The following is a 14,286-nucleotide window of genomic DNA, read 5'->3' on the forward strand; positions in this document are numbered from 1 at the left end:
CTTCGGGGTCAGGAAAAACTTCCCAACAAAGCCATGCGTCCTACAGTGGGTGAGGCAGCCGCAGGAGATGGGGAAGCCCCCTCCCCAGAAGTCCAAGCAGAAGCTGGATGCCCATTATGGAGGGATCTGTGCTCAGCCTCTTGGATTCTGTGACTGCAAACAGTGTGAGGCCACCTGGCAGCCCAAAGGGCGCCCAACACTCACCTTGTGCTCACTCAGGAGGGCGTGTGCATGTGTGCACACACACATATGGGGTGGGGAGGGATCCCGACAGCCTAGACTGGCCAGGCAGTGACCCCCCCTCTGCACCTGGCCACACTCACCTTGTGCCCACTCAGGAGGGAGCGTGCATGTGTACACACACACGTATGGGGCAGGGAGGGATCCCAACAGCCTGGACTGCCCACACTCACATTGTGCCCACTCAGGAGGGTGCGTGCATGTGTGCACACACACGTATGGGGTGGGGAGGGATCCTGACAGCCTAGACTGGCCACACTCACCTTGCCTGTGTGTCCCTTCAGGTTAGAGATGTTCTCCAGGCTGGTTGAGGTGTAGATGTGGATCACGTTCCCATTGACAGCGGCAAACAGGTGGCCTCCGTTACTAAAGGCACACTAGGGAGTGGTTGGGATGAGAGAGACACATGAGCCGGGGTGGGCCCTGCCTGAGGATGCTGCAGACAGCTCCCAGGTCCTTCACGTCTAATGAGACTGTGTCAGGGCCAGAGGCACTGTAGAATGACTGCAGCAGCCATTCTGCCCACCAGGCTGGCCAGGGAGGGTAGCCTGTGATGGACAGTGCTCCCCCCGCCTCATCTGCACCCCTGAGTCCCCAGGTACAGCTTTGTGATCCCCTCACTTGCTCCTGACTCCATGCCAAGGAGCCCTGGGCATGTTATTGTGTCTGGTCCGCTTTGGGGGCAGTAAGAGGAGAGTCTGGAAGACCTCCCATCAGTGAGTGGGAGCCACGCTGGACAGTCAGTGCCATCAAAGGGGCAGGATGTGTGTAGGGTACATTGGACATGAGGAAGGTGACTCCTGTGAGGAAATCGGAATGAGGAAGGGTAAAGCGTAGTGGAGAAGGTTTGGGTGAAGACCAGTGGAGGGACAAAGAGAAGTGACTTTGTCATCTGACTTGGGCAGACAGGAGAAATGGACCATACACAGTACGGCACAAGGCTGAGCTGTGGTCGTGGAAAGGAACCAGTCCCAGCAAGTAGAGACGCCCCTGGGTGGGAGTGGCTGCCTGGGTTTTGGGATAGAGTGAGCTCCCTGCCCTGGAGGTCTTGGAGCAGAGGCTGAGACCCTGTACAGGGCCCTGCAGCACAGGATGCCCTTCTGGCGGCTCTCACCTCTCGGCAGCCCCGGATGGGGAATTCCTTGAACGCTCGGATGTCGTTAATGAGCAGATTCATGATGCGCAGCTTGTCAGCAAAGCCGACCACGGTGAAGTGCCCAGAAGGGTGAAGAGAGACTGTGTAGGCCTCTTCCTGGTACTCCTTGAACAGCTCCAGGTTACTGGGGACAGGATGGGGAGGGGCTCTCCATCACTCTCCCCCAAGCACAGCAGGTGACTGCCCAGTATCCCCCAGACAGGCAGCTCCCAGGCCTCAGTGCTCAGAGCCCAGGCCCCTCTAACACAAGAGAAGCTCCCTGAAGGCAGGGATTCTTAATTTTTGTCTCCATATCCCTGGGACCTTGACCTTATTTCTTGGCCTGGATTTATGACTGCACTGGGGTGGACACACCTTCACCCAGTACAGACCAGCACCTCTGATGAATGTGTCAGAGGCATCAGGGGCCCTGAGAATTGAAGGTCACCCAGGCAGCATGTGTCAGAGGCAGGGCTCAAGATGAGGTCTGTCTGGGTGCCGGGCTGGCCTCTTGGCCACTGCCTGGCACTGAGGAGGTGCTGGACACGTGGTGAGGTGGCATGGCCCAAGTAAGCCAGACAGGACCACAGTGGGGCAAACACCACATTCTCCAGGTGTCTTCTTCCTTACTTGGTCTCGTAGTTCCAGATGCGCACTGATCGGTCCAGGGAACATGTGGCAATGAGGGGCTTGCGGATGCAGGCAGCCAGCCCTGTGATGGGCGCAGAGTGCAGCGGGTACATGAGGAACTCAAAGTGGGCAGGCTCCCCCTGGGAAGATCACAACGATTCACAGAGGGGCACTCACCCAGCTCCCCCATGCAGTATCCCAGGAGGGAGAAGCCAGGAAGCTGGAAGAAATTACCCTGGAAGGAAAAAATGCTAAGAAAACATAAGTGCGGGCCACAGTCTCCTGGGCTTTCTGCTACCAAACATATCATGGAGGCAGTGGTATGGGGAGCAATGGTCACATGAAGGATACCAGCACTAGGAGAAGCTGCTTCATACTGGACCTCAGCATATCTAAGACTGGCTAAGTTCCTTTTTTTGTTTCTTGCCTTTTAATCCCAGAACCTGGTATAACATAGGAGCTTAATAAGTGTCAATTAGGACATCTGCATACGTAGAAGCGATTTGGACACTTGACCGTGTAGGTGAGTGTGCTTCCTTTTCATAGAGCCCCCAGACTCTAGGATTCTGAGCTGGAATGGGCCTTTGAGGTTGTCTAGCCTGAAGCCCCTCATTTTACAGATAAGGAAACTGAGGCCAGGACTTGCCCCCAGGTTGGTCATGCTGGTGGAGAGCAGGGGACCCCATGGAGGGGCAGAGCCCGGGTCCTCCTCCCTCACCTTGCTGATCTCCGTCAGGGACATGGTGATGCTGTACAGCTGGCTTTTGTTGGTGCTGACAATCAGTGTCTCCTCTGAAGGGCTGAAGCACATACAGAGGATTTCCTGCTTGTCAGACTGGCTCGGATCATTGCTGTTCTGGTCCAGGGGGATCTGCATGGCCAACCAGGCCCAGGGAGAAGGAGAAGATCTCGCATCAGCTCCAGAGTCCTGCATTCTGCAGGTGCTGTGAGTGCCCTTTCCCATTTTACTTGAACCATGGATCTTATCATTACTCCCATTTTACAGATGAGGGAACCGAGGCTGAGTGAAGGGACGTGATCTACCAGGGGTCCCACAGCTAATAAGTGTCGGGAGTGAGATCTGAACTCAGATCTTCTGGACTCCAAGGCCAGCACTCTGCCCGCTGTGCCATGGGATAACAGCAGGGACCAGTGTCCCACACAACCAACCAATTATTTCCTCTGCTGTCTCACTGATCATCCTGACAGCTTGAACTCAGCTTTCTCAGGGCTGGGGAGGGCTGAGCTGATGCAGGTCTGAGGAGATGGAGCTTTCCCATTTCCTTGTGGGATTCTTGGACAAATGTGTTTTTAACCAAAAAACATATGTTTTAACGTAACAGCAAAAATTACCCATACAAATTTAGAAGAAAAAATGACCTCTTCAGACGTCCTAGCTTGTTGATCTTTCACAAGCCCAGTGGCTTCAGGAGATTTGCCCCAAGCATGTTTTCAGAGAAAGTCTCCCAGAAGCAATTTGTCCAAGAACTCTCCCTGAAGTCACTGACACTTGTGAAAAGGTCGGTTTTTTTTCTAAAATTTTATTGATAATTTTTGCTGTTATGTTACCTTTAGCTAAAAACTGCATCCCTTAGAGTGGCTAGGTGGTGCAGTAGCCAGAGTACTGGGCCTGGAGTCAGGAGGACCTGAGTTTAAATCCTGTCTCAGACACTTAGTAGCTGTGTGACCCTGGGCAAGTCACTTAACCCCCGATTGCCTCCCAGAAAAGCAAACAAACAAAAAGCCCACACATCCCTCCTCTGCCCATAGAGACAGCCCTTGTAATAAAAAAAAGGGAAGGAAAACATTCAACTAAACTAGCCAACACAGCTCCCCCCCCCCCCCCCCCCCCCTGCTGAGAGATGGAGGCCCAGCCGCTCTGTTTGGCAGGGCATGGGGCTTCCTGTGTACTGGCAGCTTAGCTGATGCTCTGCACAGTAGGGCTGGAGGGGCGGATCAGGTCACTCAACAACTGCCCTGCTTCCTCCTGGACCGTGCCAAGAAGGCCACACTGCCACTGGCCAGGGGCTGCTCCACTGTTAGGCAGTGGCCACTGGCTGGGCGGGCTGCTCAGCGGCTGGCCCTTCTCAGGACGTGGCATCTGTGTTGGTGCCCTGGGCTCACTCCTGGGCTGAGCTGGGGGCACTGCGCCTTCATCTAGCTGGAGTGCTACTGTGCCCCTTTCAGCTGCAACGCTACAAATGACCCTTAGCTGAGGCAGAAACCTCTCTCCTTGGACCCTCTGCAGAAGGGGAAAGGTGTATCTCTCCTACAGACCAAATCTCGACTCACAAGTCCCCTGGACACATGAACCCGCTCTACGCTGTCCTGGGGTGATGGCTTTAGAATGAGTCAGCTTTGATGCCAATACTCCTGAGGAATCTAACATAGGGCCAGTGTTACAGGCTTCTTCACATGCAACTGAAGGATCAAACTTTCCATCCTTTCTAAGGTGGGTAAATCTGTTTTCCATCTCTCCTTCACCTTACACCATCTTGTTTTTTAGGCACTAGAGACCTTCAGCTTTTGCTGAATTCTCAATGAGGTATCCCCTTATATCCTTAAAAAAACAACCAACAGGAAAAAAACCCCTGAGTTACCTAGAACTAAATACAAGCTCAGAGATCCAGACTGACCAGGGCTGAGGACAGAGGGACTCTCCCCACCTGTGTTCACCAGGGTGAAGATCTAGACAGGAGGGCACAGGGCACAGGGCACAGAGAGGAAAAAGCTCCTGGGAGGTGAGGGTGATCTGCAACATCCAGCAGAGGCCGTCAGAGGTGGTGACTTTGGGGAGGGCAGTTTCCACTGAATTATGAGGGCCTGGTCAGGGAGGCCGGAGGAGGGATAAGGACACTTGGAATGGCTGCTATGGAAGGACCACTGGCTCCACTGATGAGGGCAGGGTAGGGGAGTGGCTGGTACTGCCCCACCTCCGTGCCAGCACAGGCCCCTCCTCTCTCCCTGGGCTCCCCTGGTGATGCATGTCAGAAGGGAGCCTTTCTCCCCCTCTGTCCCCTGCCACCTCTCTGGTAGGCGCTCTCAGAATTCCACTGCTTCCTGATCGCGCTCCTGGGATGGGCTTTGGCCAGCTGGTCTCCTTGTACTGGGGTCTCTTATTTTATCCATCTGGTGTCTGTTTTATTACTTTTTCTGTAACTATGCTTACCTTCCAGTAGAGTGTAAGCTCTTTGAAGGCAGAAACTGCCCTCAGAACTTAGCACACAGTAGGCACTTAATAAATGCTCACTGAAGACCTATCCTCCTTTGGCCCCCAAGTACAGGCACACCCTCTTTTGGGGGGGATCCAGCTTGGCAGAACCTTCCAGATGTGGCCTTCAAGAAGCCAGGAGGACGTCTAGGCCACAGCGGTCCTGGAGGTCCCTGGTCTCCAGAGCCACTTGCAGATACTCCTGCTGCTGCCATCTCTCAGCAGCCTGTCTGCTCTGAGGTTCACTGGATCCAAATCTAACTCCCAGTGTGGATCTATCCTCCCCCTCCTTTCCCCAGGAATCTTAAAGAGCACAAGGACAGGGGAGCGCTTCCTTACCCGGATCTCCCGACTCTCCCGATAGGCGTCCTTCTCCTCCATCTTCTCGTAGAGCAGGACTCTGCCCAGCCCCGCAGAACACGCAAAGCCCTTCGAGTAGGGTGCAATGGCAGACACTTGGGGCATCAAGTTCTGACTCTCGGTCTTTTCCACAAAGAGCTGCTCATTGGACAAGTCAGGAGAGCTTGGTGCCGGGAATTCAATGAGGCTGCAAAAGGAAAACACCAGATTACAGGAATCCACAGGAAAAGCCTCATGGGGCTGAGGTTACTGGTTACTGAGAAGGAAGGACCCCAGTTGTTCCCCCTGAGATTAGGTCAGATGGAGACAGAATTTCAGAAACCCAAGTTCTGAAGTACCAGTGGTCCAACACCAGACACTTGCACCCTCCCAGGAATAAGGTGTCAAGATGCTTAGAAGATAACAGAGACAGGGTCAGCCCATCATCTTGGTCCTCTAGGATCATCCAAAGGCCTCTTGGTCTCTGCTAGGGAAATCGGAAGAGTCTTGGCCTCTTGTTCCAAGTGAGAGGCTGGGGTGAGAGGGGAAGCAGAGGGGTGGTGACATGCCACTGCTGTGGAAACACGCTGGGCTCAGGAGAAAGGATCAGTGTGGGAAGGTAAACAAGCTGTTTGGTGTCTCCACCAAGAGAACAAGAAGAAAATGCTAACAACACAGTTGGAGGCATGGACCCTGGAAGGAGGAGAGGCCCATTCCCTCAATACTCCCCTTCCTAGGACAGACAGTCCTGGTGAGAGGCCTGTGAGGACCCTGTGAGCTGACCCCATCCCTACAGCATTGGGAAAGAAGGGTGCCACACAAGGAGTTTCAATAGCCCAGCTGCCCAGGGGATGACGGCAGCAGTATCTGCTTTTCTCTCTGTATTTACATGTTCCACAATGAAGAGCTCTTTATGGGAATGTTTTCTTAATGGGAATGTCTGTGTTCTCTGGATTTGACTGGAGGCTTTTTTAGGGGAGGTCTGACGTGTGACTTGCTATCTCCATTCCTGTTCAATCTGGGTGTCTGTCCCTCAGGGCTCTGGCCTCTGTGATCTCATCAACTCCTATGATCTCAACGGCAGTCTCTATGCTAATGATACTCAGGCTGACCTATCCAGCCCTAATTCCCCTCCAGTCTCCTGTTTCCAACCGCTTGCCTCAAACTGGGTATCCCACGGACATCTTAAACTTGGCACCCCCCAAACTGAACTTGTCCCCCCCCAACTCTCTCCCCTCTTTAAACTTCCCTGTTAACGCCATGGCACCATCCTTCTCCTAGTCACCCAGGTTCATAACCTAGGTGCCGTCCTGGACCCCTCATCCCAAGTCTTGCCAATTTTACCTTCGAACATCTCTCCTCCTCCAACATCGCCATCAGCTGGTTGCAGGCCCTCAATACCTCACACTTGGGTTTCTGCAATAGCTGTTAGTTGGTCTCCCCACTCCAGTCCATTCTCCCTTCAGCTGTCAGAGGAATCTCCCTGTAGTTCACATTTGACCACGTCACCCCCTCTTTCTCTGCCCTACCCCAATTACCTCTTATAGTCTCCAGTGGCTCCTTGTTTGGTGTCATCAAAGGGCTGAATATAAAATCCTCTCTTTAGCACTCTTGCCGGCCCAGCCCGCCTTTCTAGTCTTACACCTCACTCTCCAGCCATAGTTCCTCACAGGAGATACACCATCTCCAGACTGGCCATTTTCACGGGCTCTTCCCTATGTCCTGAATTCCCTCCCTCCTCATCTCTGCCTGCTGACTTCCTTCAAGTCCTAGTTCAGATCTCATCTTGCCTTTCCTGGTCTCCCTTAATGCTGGTGCCTTCTCTCTCTGTTGATCACGTACATTTCTACTGATGTATCTTGTTCATACGTGGCTGTTTTCCCCATTAGACAGTAAGCCCCTTGAGAGCAGGACTTATTTCTGTCTTTCTCTGCATCCCCAGTGCCTGCCACAGAGCAGACACTTAGTAAATGCTTATGGGCTATTTCTTAATCTACGCATACTTGATAAGGAGGAGGATGGCTATAGCTTCTACTTTTAAGGAGCCAGAGCTTAAGCTACCATCACTCAATATAGCTTTAAACAACAGCTATGCTAACTGAATGGGGAGGGACAAGGGTTAGAGGACATACTATCTGGGGAAAGCCTCCTCCAGGGGAATCCCAACCCCCTCTCCACCCCCACCTGTAGAGGGAGTCTGGTCATCTTGTTACACAGATGAGGAGAGGGTAAAGGCTGAATAAACATCTTCCCCCAATCTTTGCTGGGGAAATAACAAATCGTGTTCTGAAGAGCTGTCCTGGGAAAGGGGCCTCAGATGGTTCTACCTGGCTTACAAGGGGGAATGGCAAAGGGGCAGATCCAGGCTGGGTGTAGAAAAGACTTGGGGCCCATTGTTCTGCCCCAAAGTGGAAGGGGCTGCCTGGGGAAGTGGGAAGCTCCTGCTCCATGGAGGGCTGCGTATATATGTTGGTTAAGCACTTGTAAAGTATGTGACAACAGAGATTCCTTCAGAACAGGGGTCCTTAACCTGGGGTCTGTGAGCTGCTTTGTTTCAACAGGTACTTCCTTTGTAATCTTTGTGTTTAATTTTATACATTTACAAACATGATTCTGAGATGGGGTCCACAGGCTTCATCAGACTGCCCAAAGGACAAACACACCCCAACAAGACAATCCATTTTCCACGTCTGGGTATTTTCACCGGATTTCCAAGGAATGTCCACGGGATGCTCTCCATCCTCTTCCCTTCCTGGTTTCCATGGCTTCAAGCCCCGGCTAAGATCCCCTCACCTTTGACAGGAAGCCTTTCCTGAGCCCGTGCTTAATGCTCACACCTTCCCTCTGTTATTTCCTACGTGTCCTGTACAGTTCTTGTTTATGTTCGGCTTTGAGCTCTGAGAGCGGAGACTGACTTTTCCCTTCCTCTGTATCCACCACATTTAGCAAGGTAAGGTGCCTGGCACACTGAGCAGCCTGGCTTGGGGGTCTGGGTTGGACCAAAGGCCCCAAGGGGCCCACTCTCTGTCATTTTCTCATAGTCTGTAATTCTGAAGTCAGAAGGAGGCCCAAAACAAAGCATGGCCAGTGGCTTGCTGGTTTCAGAAGAACCTTAGACCAGTATTCACAGAGATGGGATTCCACAGGATGAAGAGATTCCTCTTCAATGCAGCGGAAAAAGAAATGGATTCCCTGATGGACACAGGGGCCAGGAGCCCTTTGGCCAGCTACCTGCACTCTCTGAACCCCAGTGTCTTCATCTGTCTAATGGTGGCTGGAGCGGGGAATTTGAGCAGATCCAGTGCGATGGTGGGTATTGGGCAAACCTTGAGGTACAATTAATGCTGGTCTTTTTAAGGAGGCTATTTTTGTTCTCTGTCTTTGGCTCAGACTTTCCTGATGACTGGTCTTGATGCCGAGGGAAGCAGACTGCTGCGGGGGGGGGGGGGGGGGGGGGGGGGGCCCCCCTCGGGGGGGGGGGGGGGGGGCGGTGGGGGAATCTCCCCATCCTGGGAGGTCTTCTAGCAAAGGTTGGCCTGGATCACTGTTTGTCAGGTCCCTGGGGACTCCTGTGGAAGGGTCTGAGTGGATGCTGCTGAGCTCGATTCTGTGCCTCCCTGCTGGACAGCTCTCCCTAGAACCCTTAAGTCACTGCACTAATACCAACCTTTCCCTGCACCCCCCCATCTTCAGACTCATCCAAAGCTTCAGTACTCCCTTATAGCCTTCCCTGATCTCCCCAGTGATTAACTCTTTCTCCTTCCTCCATGTTCACTGTACATTAGGTACTGAGTCAGAGGCAGTTTGATGGGGTGGGCAGGGAGCTGATCTCTAGAGGCCTCAGGAAGACCTCTGGCAATCCTGGTTGGGTGACCACCTCTCAGGACCCCAGGCAACCTTCTATGACTCTGAAGCAAGGGCCAATCTGCTCCTGCAGGGGAGGGGTTTCCTCCCAGGTTGTGCCAGGCCCTTCACTGATCATGGGCCTGGCCCCAAACTAGTTATCTAAGAATGTAAGCTCCCTGAGGGTATGGACTCTTTCTGTCATTGTGACCCAAGTGCCAGCAAGGGGGCACTTCATAAATGTGCCAGGCCCCTCCAGCTATAGGTATGATTCCCCCATACTCTGACATTAGGGAAACTCCACAAGGGGGCAGATAAAATGTGAATTTAAATACATTAGGCAACACAACCCAGGAATGGGTCTGTTCCCTGAATCCACAGAAAGGCTCATGGTGCTACTGATACCCACAAGGCTAGCCAAGAGCTGGGCATCCTGCAGGGGTCGGAGGAAGGCCAGGCTGGCTGGTTGCACACAGCCTCTGCCATACTAGCTGAACTCTCAGGGGAGGGTCAGGGAGATGGAAAAGGTAGGCAACCAAGAAAGGAGGGCAGTGAAAGTGGTCTGGGGCACACACCAACAAAGGGTGCTGTTGCCCTGGCCTGGAATCAAATGATGATGCAAGATTGTGGGTCTGGAAGATCAAGTTTGAGAGGGGCAGGCAGGAGAGGTCTGCAGACACAATCCCCAACAGGAGGAGGCCAGGGCAGCTAGGAAGGCTTGGCAAGGCTACCTGGGGATAGACTAGAGGAAATCCTGCTCCACACAAGTACCAGTGACCCCAAGGAATCCGAGACTCCAATCGATGGCGGGAGCTTTGAAGACTTGTTAGAAGCCTTATGGCACCACCCTTTGGTACAGGGCTTCATAAGGAACCCTCTGCTCCAGCCCCTGTGGCTCTATCTCCAGCCTCTGGGTCCTTGCCCAAGCTGTGCCAGTGCCTGGCAGGCTCTTTCCTCCTTATCCTGCCTCTTAGGATCCTGTAGGGCTCTGCTCCCCTAACACTTTCATGAGGCCTTTCTCTATCCTTCCAGGTAAGAGGGCTCTGCCTCCCCCCCCCCCCGAGTGAGGTTAGCAGACCCCCACCTGACACCCCCTCCCACCTCGACGCCTATCCCTGAGATGGCTGGAGTTGCAGAGTGGCTGCCTGGGACCCACCTCCCCCATTCCTGTGGGAGGGGTCCTGTTACCTCTCTGAATCCTGGACCACCTCCATCTTCCTGTCACTGGCAGCCTCCTTGCACACAATGCTTGTTTCCCAGCGCTGATCTCCAGATTCAAACAGGAAGAGCTTGCCCATATCAGTGCCCACAATAATCCGGTCTTCAGAGATCCAGGCATGGGATAGGTAGTTCTGGGGCTCTCCCCGTTGGAAATTGGTTTGCTTCAATGTTCCCTCAGCATAACGGAAAAGTTTAAAGATGCCATTTCCAATGACACAGATCTGAGTGTTATCTTGGGGATTGAAGCTCACCTGTAAGAGGGAAAAAAATTAAGCCAGTTTTTTTTACATCTTCCAGGAGAAAATGTCTTCTATTTATAAAGGGCTTGTGCTGCTCCCCATTGCCCAAGCTGCCCCAGGTGTCCAAGGGCAGGAAGCCCCTGAATTCCATGTGCTTTCTGGCAGCAGCCTGCTCCCACGGGGAGGAGTATATCACCAGGAAGAATCAGCTATCCTGGCTGACAGGGAGAGCCAGGAGGGTCACTCTGAAGCCTCCAAGGGATGCCAGATCTGTTGTGCCTTCTGGTCTGGCTGACAACTGGTGCGCACTAAGTGTAAAATAGGGTGAGACCCTGTGTTTAGACAAGTCTGTGGGGAGGTCAGGAGCATGACTTCCAATCCTTGCCAGATTCTAGATATGGGTTTTGTAAAATGATGGTGACTAAGCCCCTAGGAAAGGGAGAGGGGAAACAGCAAGTGTTGGTTTGACAATGTCATTGCTCTAACAGTGGGTTTCACGTCTAATCCCTGTGATGAGGACTGCCATGGGAGGTGGCCTTGAGAGTGGACCTAAGGGAGTCCCTGTCACAGGGATGTCAGGGCTGGTCACTCACTGACCCCATTCTGCCGAGCAAATAGCAGCCAGAGGTCCTCGGCAGAGTCCACAGACAGGCAGAAGGTATGGGGGGAGGGCAGGGCTCCTCCTCAGAGGGCTGCAAGCAGAGGCACTATCTATCCTTGATGGTACAATGGAGACTCCTTTTCAGAGAAGGCTCCTGAGATCCCTTCTGACTCTCCAATTCTGTGTTCCCTATCAGTGACAGTATTCTTATTATATAGAAAAGGGCCTGGCCTTCATGAATTCTAGTTTGCAAGACAGTGTCAAGTCCCTAACCTTAACCCTGATTTTGTAAGCTGGGCCCACACCATGAGAGGTCCTGGGTTCTAAGTCTTCATTTATAGATGGGCACTATAAGATTTGTGATTTGACCATCAACTGTAGATCATACTGTCAACACTCCTTTGCCTACTCAAAGGAAGAACAGTTGTGGGGCCGCACAAATTAGGCTGTGCACTTCCTAGACTTCTGGGGTGGTCCATGTACAGCCTGGAAACTTCCAGACAGACATGCCAGGAGGATGGGTGAGCAACAGTGTTAAATCTGCAGAGGGGACAAGTCATGGAGTAAGAGCAAGCATAAGGGGAAGACTGAGAGGTCTATATCTCAAGGACCTCCAAAAAAAGGGAAAAGACCTATTTCTACAAAAATATTACAGCAGCTCTTTTTATGGTGGCAAAGAATTGGAAATTGAGGGGATACCCATCATTGGGGAATGGCTAAACAAGCCATAGTATAAGATTGTAATAGAATGCTATTGTGCTATAAGAAATGACAAATAGGATGCTTTCAGAAAAACCTGGGGGGCGACTAGGTGGCCCAGTGAATAGAGCACTGGCCCTGGAGTCAGGAGGTCCTGAGTTCAAATCCGGTCTCAGACACTTCACACACACACACACACACACACACACACTCACTTAGCCGTGTGACCTTGGGCAAGTCACTTAACCCCAATTGCCCTCCAAAAAGCAAAAACAAAAAACAAACAAAAAAAAAGAAAAACTTGGAAGGATTTACATGAACTGATGCAGAGTGAAGTGAACAGAACTAAGAGAATGCTATACACAGTAACAGCAATATTCTATGATGATCAGTTGTGAATGACTTAGCCAGTCTCAGTGATACAATGACCCAAGACAATCCCAAAGGACTCATGATGAAGCTTACTATCTGCTTTCAGAGAAAGAACTGATATCGACTGAATAGACTGAAGCATGCTATTTTTACTTTCTCTTTCATTTTTTCCTTTGTTTTCTTATACAAAATGACTAATATGGAAATGTTTTTTATACTTGCATGTGGATAACTTATATCTGATTGCTTACCATTTAAGGAAGGATGGAAGGGGAGGGAAGCACAGAATTTAGAACTCAAAACTTTAAGTAAAAATGTTAAAATTTTTTAAAAAAGGAAATTAAGGGGGGGATCAGAAGAGAGGAGATGAAACCAAAAGCACAGATTATATAGGGTTAGCCTTGGTGAGTAAGGCCACCCACTCAGAAGAGAGAATATTGGGAATGATGTAGAGAGGATGAAGGTATAAAGGAGAAGAGAAAGATTAGGGTCAAAGGCCTCTATTTGTAGGTAAAAATGAAGTGAGCTCCTCCCCTTCAATACGGAGTAGCAATGGGGTGAGAGGTTTGGAGCAGATTGGGGGGTGTCTGATAAGGGGCAATCAGGGGACTCTGAGATCAGTCCCTATGACCAAAAGCATCAAGAGCCCCTGATGCTAACTCCCTCCTTCCTCTCTCTAGCAAGGGGCTCCCAATCACTTCCATCTGGGGCCAGGGAATGCCCAAGTACCTGACCATTCATAAGTCAGCAAGCATTTACTAAGAGTGTACTCTGTGCCAGACATTGTGCTGGGCATTGGGGCACAAAGGCAAAAAAGAGGCAATTCTTGCTCTCCAGGGCTTACATTGTCCTGAGGGATGGGAGCACATTCATAGAGAAATGAATGCTGGCTATGTACCAACGGAAGCAGCATTGGGAGAAAGCTGCTCCAATAAGTGGGGGAATCAGGAAAGGCCTTGATAGGAGGTGGTGCTGGGGGAGGGCACTTGGGGGATGTGAGTCAGAGGGATGCGCTACGGAGGGGGGGAAGCAATCAGATCGATCTGTGTGGTGAGGCATGGGGTTCTGCAGAGATGTGCAGAAGCCAGGCTGGGAAGGCTTTAAATGTCAACCAGAGGTGTCTCCACTTCTGCAGGGGAGGGAGCCTTTGAAGCAGCCTAAAGGGTGGGGGACAGGCTCCAAAAGTCTTAAGTGATGGTTTCGTGTGGACCAGCATGTTCTCAGAAGTCCTCATTTGGGCAGCAAAGGAGTGGCTATCAAGCAATGCTTAATGCTCAGTGAGGATGCTGGGCCCCCAGGACCTGGGGTTTGCTGAGTGGGCTTGCAGGAGGAGGCCTGCTGCCAGCTCTGTGACTCATACCTTCAGAAGACCTCAAGCCGGAGCTTTGTTTCAATCATTTCTCAGGCTGTGAAGGGCTTTCAGTGCCTGGTCCACCTGCTCTGCTCGGCCCAGTGCAGATGTGACAGAAGGGTCAGCATTATAAGCAGGGCTGGACCCACCGGCTCATACTGCACAGTCTGCGAAGCCCTTTCTAGCCATGACTCAAGTCTCCTGATGACTAGGTGAAACAGAAGAGCCTTGGCCAAGGCAGACAGCTGGCATACATCAGAGACAGAACTGGAACCTGGATCATCTTTTTTTTTGCTTTTTGGAGGGGGTAGGGGAGGGCAATTGGGGTTAGGTGACTTGTCCAAGGTCACACGACTAGGTGTGTGTGTGTGTGTGTGTGTGTGTGTGTGTGTGTGTGTGTGTGTG

The 14,286-nt window shown here is 51.9% G+C and overlaps 1 protein-coding gene across 1 annotated transcript in view; it reads right to left on the reverse strand.

The window, feature by feature from the left end:
* LOC138165077 (cilia- and flagella-associated protein 57-like) overlaps nucleotides 1-14,286 on the reverse strand; it is a 55,833-nt gene that overhangs the window by 36,567 nt on the left and 4,980 nt on the right. The window contains exons 3-8 of the mRNA XM_069093211.1: nucleotides 10,587-10,870; nucleotides 5,556-5,763; nucleotides 2,724-2,876; nucleotides 2,006-2,145; nucleotides 1,355-1,520; nucleotides 504-617 (exon numbers count right to left, since the gene is read on the reverse strand). Coding sequence (XP_068949312.1) covers nucleotides 504-617; nucleotides 1,355-1,520; nucleotides 2,006-2,145; nucleotides 2,724-2,876; nucleotides 5,556-5,763; nucleotides 10,587-10,870 — 1,065 coding nt within the window. The remainder of the gene's footprint in view (nucleotides 1-503; nucleotides 618-1,354; nucleotides 1,521-2,005; nucleotides 2,146-2,723; nucleotides 2,877-5,555; nucleotides 5,764-10,586; nucleotides 10,871-14,286) is intronic.

This window comes from Petaurus breviceps, unplaced genomic scaffold (assembly GCF_028583685.1).
Source record: "Petaurus breviceps papuanus isolate PSGF00001 unplaced genomic scaffold, PetGlider_PUasm1.0 207, whole genome shotgun sequence".
Classification (NCBI taxonomy): Eukaryota; Metazoa; Chordata; class Mammalia; order Diprotodontia; family Petauridae; genus Petaurus; species Petaurus breviceps.